The sequence below is a fragment of the Meriones unguiculatus genome, chromosome 11 (assembly GCF_030254825.1).
Source record: "Meriones unguiculatus strain TT.TT164.6M chromosome 11, Bangor_MerUng_6.1, whole genome shotgun sequence".
Classification (NCBI taxonomy): Eukaryota; Metazoa; Chordata; class Mammalia; order Rodentia; family Muridae; genus Meriones; species Meriones unguiculatus.
In genome coordinates this window covers 101,160,330-101,166,329 of record NC_083359.1, presented here as the reverse complement: position 1 = coordinate 101,166,329, position 6,000 = coordinate 101,160,330, and the positions used below count along the sequence as shown (strand labels likewise).

Below are 6,000 nucleotides of genomic sequence, written 5' to 3'. Positions count from 1 at the left end.
TTCCACAAAATGACCTTTGGAGGTCAGGCTAGTCGATGCAAGATCTAAATCCAAAGGCAATGGTCTGACCAGCCTGTGAGCTGGCGGGCTGCCATCCAAAAGGATGGAAATGGGTGTAGGCAGCCAACATTCTTGGCTGGTACATTTTTAATAAACACAGAAAACAAGAATAGCATTTTCCTCTTGGATCTCTTAATTTGGTACTCATACCACTAGGACATTTGCTGTAAGGATAAAGATGATGGTCATATACAATTTATTCACATCAGGATGGATTAACTAGCACAAATGAGAAGCAGGTTATGGCGTCTTTTGCAAGGAATTTTTATTCGTGTTTCTTGTCTCTGACAAGAGATAGTTTGAGTTATTACAGCAGTATCTCCACCTCGTTTGGCTCTGTTAAGACTTTTATCTGAAACATAAGATCTGTTGCAGTTAGTGCTGCATTTATTGGGATGAATGAACTCAGGAAAGCTGCTGCGACTTGCGCTTGAATATGTGTCTTAATTCTTTCCCCATGACAATTGAATATACATTAATTTTTTTTTTTTCAAGAATAAAGGCACCCACAGTAAATGTTCTTTAACTCGAGGTGCGAGCATTTTAAACTACAGCAATTGACACAAAGACAGCGCACCTCGTGGCCGCGATGTTTTCTAATCACGGCTATTGTACTAACAATGCACGGGGTTGCTTGAGATGTGCATTTCCCTGTCTCTTCAGTAATACGGCCACAAGGACATCTGACTGACAAGGCTGTTTTCTCTTCAGTCCTTGGAGATCCTTGAATAAAATGCTCTGTGATGGCAAGCTGTAATTAGTTATGTGGGTGGAAATTAGTGCTCTTCAAGTACACCATGTTTAGGACAGAGGCACCGTGCTTTTTACTACCCGAGGCCACTCTGGTCCTGTGCCACAGCTCCAGGTCACTGCTTCTTTGCAGGGCATCCTTCCAAAAAGCAAACTGTCTTTGTTGAGCCCTGAAACCAGGAGGCTTTTCATAGTTAAAACAGGATAAATTGTCCTTCTCCAGACAAGTCAAGAATTGACCAAGGATGACTGTAGTATGTTCGCTTTTCACTTGAAGGTGCATGTTCCCAGCTTTCACAACTGTCTTTAGAATCGCAGCCCATTTTATATGGAACGTCAAACTTTTGAATGGACTCCTGCAGTCTTGGGAGGTCCTCCATTTTGGATGTAACAGGAATCATGTAGCAGCAAAACCTTCCTAGCCTAGCCTAGTCATCTGGTATACCGCACCCACAAACGGGCTATGCGTCCAGTTCACATTTTTATTACATCAGTGGATTTGTTCTTTTCATGCTAAGCCCCCCTCCCCCCAAATCCGGGCTTCTCAGACGGCCCCTGCATCGCCTGACTATAAAACATTCGCTGCGTTAGTATTTTCTATCTACCTTTCCAAGGAGGTGAGCTCCAGACTAGGTGAAAGACAGAACATTTAAAATTATCCTCAGTTCCCATCCCTCCCCGCCCCCGGCCGGGATTCCCTTTCAGCTGGTGACGACAGAACGGGATCCACGGGCTGCGTCTCCAGCGGCTGCACAGGGTTCCGCGTGCCTCGGGCCACCGCGTTTCCCCGACACCGATGCGCTAGCTCCGCGTGCGTGCCCGTGTGTGTGCGTGTGTGTGTGCATTCAGTCATCCCCGCGCTGCGCGCGCGTCGGCCGTGTCCCCGGGCCTGGCACGCTCGGGGGTCCTCGGGAATCCGGGGGACGACGATGACCAAGCTCTGCGTGTTCGGGACTCCCCTCCACCCCGCCCTCGCCCTCAGCGGGGGTGGAGGGGGAAAGGAGAGCGGCGCGGCGGCGGGGGCGCGCGGGAGACGGGGGCGGGGCGGCCGCGGGATGCTTCGCCCGCGCGCCCGGGTCCCCGCCGCGATCGCGCCCGGCTAAGTCACGCCTCCCCGCGGTCCGCTCCGCACCCCAGCACCCCCGGGGGCCGCGGGAGGAGGGCGAGGTCAAGGGCAGAGCGGGCGCCCGGCCCCGGCCCCGGCGGCGGGGGGCGCGCGGCCCGGTGGGCGGCCACAAAGGGCCGCCGCCCCGCAGCCCCCTCGCGCGCCCCGCCCCTCGCCCCGGGAGGGAGGGGGAGGGGAGCGGGCGGCGCGGGAGCGGCGGGGGCGGCGGGAGGAGGGCGGCGCCTGCGTGCTCCTCCGCCGCCCCGCCCCCGGCGCCCCGCGGCGAGCCCGGCTCTCCTCCCGCGGCTGCAGCAGCTGCCGGTTCCTCACGGCCTCGGCGGCGGCGGTAGCAGCGGCGGCGGCGGGCGGACGGACGGACGCACGGACGGGCGGGCGGGCGCGCGCGGTCCCCGCGGCTCCCGTCTGAGGCTCGGCGGGGAGGAGGAGGCGGCGGCGGCGGCGGCCGCCGGGGACCCCGCTCGGCGCCTCGGGCCCCGCGCGCCCCCTCCGCGGCCCGTGGTCGCTCGCGCTCGGCGGGCCGGCGCCTCGCCTCTGCGCGCGGAGATGGTGTAGCCCGGCCGCCGCAGCCGGAGCCGCCTCAGCCCGCGCGTCCTCGCGCCGTCCGCCTCCCCGCCCGAGGACAGAGCCTCCGCTCGGCGTCTCCCGCGCCGGGGAAGCCTCGGCGCCGCCGGCACCATGAGGTGAGGGGCGCGCGGGCCGCCAGCCATTGTGCCGCGCCGCCGCGACCGCCCTGCGCGGACCCGCCGGCCCCCGGCCCGCGCCGCCGGCCCTCCCGGCTCTCCCCCGCTCCCTTTTGTCCGTCTGGCTCCCTCCTCTCGCTTCCCATGCCCGCTTCCCCGCTCTGGGGGAGGGGTCCCGCCGCGTCCCCCCCGGGATGCCCTCCGTTCGCCCGGGGTATCCCTGCCTCCGTTTAATGTGCCTGCCCCCTCCCTGCCCCCTCCCCCAGCCTCGGCTAGCGAGACCCAGGAGATGGGGAGGGGCCCAGGAGCCGGAGAGTGCATGTTGCCGAGAAACAGGTATTTTCCGTAGATACGTACAGATTCCCTGCACTTTCGGTACAAAGCTCTAGTATTTAATTGAGAAGAAAAAGAGAGAGAGAAAGGGGGAGAGAGAAAAGAGGGGGCCGGGGAGGGGGGAGGAAAGTTTGAAAGGTCTGAAATCTCTGCGGGGAATAAAGTGCCTGGTGCTAGGGTTCGGCCGAGGAGCGGAGAAAGGTGAAATTTCTGGATGGTGGGGGGAAGGGAGAGCATTTACTAGGTTTCCACTGCCGGGGGACGGTGGAGGGCTGGGACAAGTTGTTTGAGGTTTGTAAGCCCGGGCGGGGGAGGGTTTTGTTTGGAAAGCCCTTCTCTCCCGTTCTGTAGCAGGCTGTGTTGCATTGCAGCAGAAGCGGCAGCCTTCCCCTTCCTCTGTGATCAATACAGTTATTTCTTTCAGCCCCAAAGGAAAGGAATGGATGTACCGTCGTGAAATGCCTTTTGATTGATAACGGTGAAACACATGGGTGTGATAGTTTTCATTTTTTGTTTTCTCCAATTGTGTGGGAGAATGAACCAGGGATGTGGTGTGTCATTCGTTGGAGACCCCCCCCACAAAAAAAAAAAAAAAACCCAACGAACAAAAAAACCTTTCCTAAGCTTGTTTTGTGTCCATAACCTCCCGCTTTTGGATTGGTGCTAGACTTAGTGAGAAATGGAACTTGGTAGACTGAAGGCTGATCCATTTTGCGTTATCATCCTGAAAGGCCTGCCTTTTGGGTTAAACAATTGTGGATGAAGTAAAACACTAAAACACCCCATCTCTTTCTTCTGAGATAGTCTTTCATTTCGTTTGGATTTGAATCTCCTTTGTGTTAAAGATTAATGGCTAACCGTTGCCAAGACCTTTATAATGTAATGCAATGAGATTTGAATGATATAATTACAAATTCTTTCTCTTTGGCCTGAAAATGTTATGTCATTGGGATTTCCCCCCTTGTTTTAAGTAAGATCCGATTTAAACTTTAGTTCCCCCCCCCCGCCCAAAATCAGGGTTAAACACAGTCCCATTTTACTTTTAAGTACATTTTTTTTTGTGTGTTGTGTTCACTTAAACTCACTATGAATTTTTCCGATGCCAAGTGACTATGTTAGTGTTAGATTTTTGCTTAATGCTGAGTGACCCCTTTTCACAAGCTATTTCAAATGTTTAAAAAGTAATTATGGCATAGAGACCAAGATTAATCCTTGTAAAGTGCAGGTTGAGAAACTTCAGTTATATTTTTGTGTATTTTTTCTAAAGCTCCTGGTGGCCTTGAAAATTCAGGAACTGTTAGCAAAATACATGACCGGTCAGGTACTATTACATACTTTTGATTTTTACTTTAGTGACTTAATGCTTTAGAAGGGCATACAGAACAAGTTAATAGCGTTTTTCAGGCTTGCAATAATTTTCTTAACAAAATGAAGCAGGATATTTAACTTCTGATCAACGCTATCTGAAAGATTGTGAACAAGTTTAAAGTATTTGTTAAAACTTAAATACCATCCATTGTCTGGACTTAAAAGTTCTAGTTTCTAGCGAAACTTATGTTTTTAAAGCAGTTTTCTTGCCATATTTCTTATTAGCTGTAGAGACGGAAATCACACTACAGTTCGGGTCTGAGAAGTTTGTTTGAGCAGTCTACAGTAATTCTTTGTAGGCTGGTTTTGAATAATTTAAGAGCAGAAAAGAGGATCAGCTAGTTTTTCACTGTGAAAGGCTTTGGCTTGTTTGGTAGCTGGTGTGTGCAGCCTAGGCTGAGCAGTTACTTTAGATGGCTGTGAGGGTAGGGCTGCTTGGTATGAGGTAATCTCATGCTGTAGGAACTACATGTTAACCTTTTAATGGAATGGGGTTTTTGTGTGTGTGTGTTTTATTTGTTTTTGTTAAGTGAAGGATAGTTTTGGTGTTTGAGAGGCCACCCAGAAATAGGAATATTGAGTAGGAATTTCCATTAAGTTGGTCAGAACTCTGAAGACATAATGATCTTACAGAATTGAGTATTTGTGGTACAATCTCTCAGATGTTTTAATTTTAGGAACAGCATGTTTTTGTCACATAGTGTACTCTTATACAGAAGGGAACTAAATGCTTTACATTCTTGAAAGCCATAAGACACGTTCCACATGTAAAATGCTGTGTGTAGATTTATTAAATTTTGATTAGAGGTGGGCAGTAAAAAAAAAAAAAAATGGTTTAGTATTTACAAAGGACAGTGGAAGAGTTGGGGGAGGCACAAACCAAAAAATACCAAACTGGTATTTAATAGCTTGTTGAGTTTTTGCTTCTGTTTTTTTTTTTTTTTTTTTTCCATTTGTGTAATGCTTCTAAAGTGTAAGATTCTTTGTGACTGAAAAGTATGTATGGGATTGTACCTTTTAAAAGCTGGTTGATTGCTCAGAATTTTATCTTTTACTTAAAAAAAAAAAAAACCCAGAAAGAACCTGTTATAGTTAAAATAGTTCCCTATAGTCTGATCTCTAGGAATTGCTCAGAAAATTTTGGATTGACTTTTTTGTGCCATATTGTATGGCCGGGTCTACTGAAACACTAGATACTCAGACTTGTTCTTGTAAAAATACATAATGGGGTTATGAGGATTTGACCAAAGCTACTTACTTTTGAGTGACCTTGAGCTAAGCATCTAATTTCACGGACAGAGACACACAATATTAGATACCATATATACAAATCAGTGATAAATATCAGTATATATGTATATATCTGTATATGGTTTACTTGTTTGCTTTTTGATGCAGGCTCTCATGTATTCTGTGCTGGCCCGAGACTCAGTTGTATAACCAAGGATGACCTTAATTCTGATTTTCCCACCTCCACCAGCAGAATGCTGGGATTATGTGCGGGCTTGTGACAGCATGCACAGCTTGATGCTCTATTGGGAGGTCTTCCCAGGGCTTGCACATACCAGACAAGCATTCTGTGCCCCAGTACATAGCTAGGTGAGGTTTATGTTGTTTTGTTTGTTTGTTTTTTCAAGACAGGCTTTCTCTGTGTAGCCTTGGCTGTCCTGGACTTGTTTTTAG

General features: G+C 49.8%; 1 protein-coding gene across 16 annotated transcripts in view; it reads left to right on the top strand.

Annotated features, from left to right (window-relative positions):
- Nucleotides 1–1,600: 1,600 nt before the first annotated feature.
- Enah (ENAH actin regulator) overlaps nt 1,601–6,000 on the top strand; it is a 110,686-nt gene continuing 106,286 nt past the window's right edge. For 11 of the 16 annotated variants that reach the window (XM_060364848.1, XM_060364847.1, XM_021633642.2 and 8 more), the window contains exon 1: nt 2,623–2,952. In XM_060364848.1, coding sequence (XP_060220831.1) covers nt 2,906–2,952 — 47 coding nt within the window. In that variant the 5' untranslated portion in view covers nt 2,623–2,905. The other 5 variants (XM_060364837.1, XM_060364834.1, XM_060364840.1 and 2 more) reach the window with 4 other exon arrangements.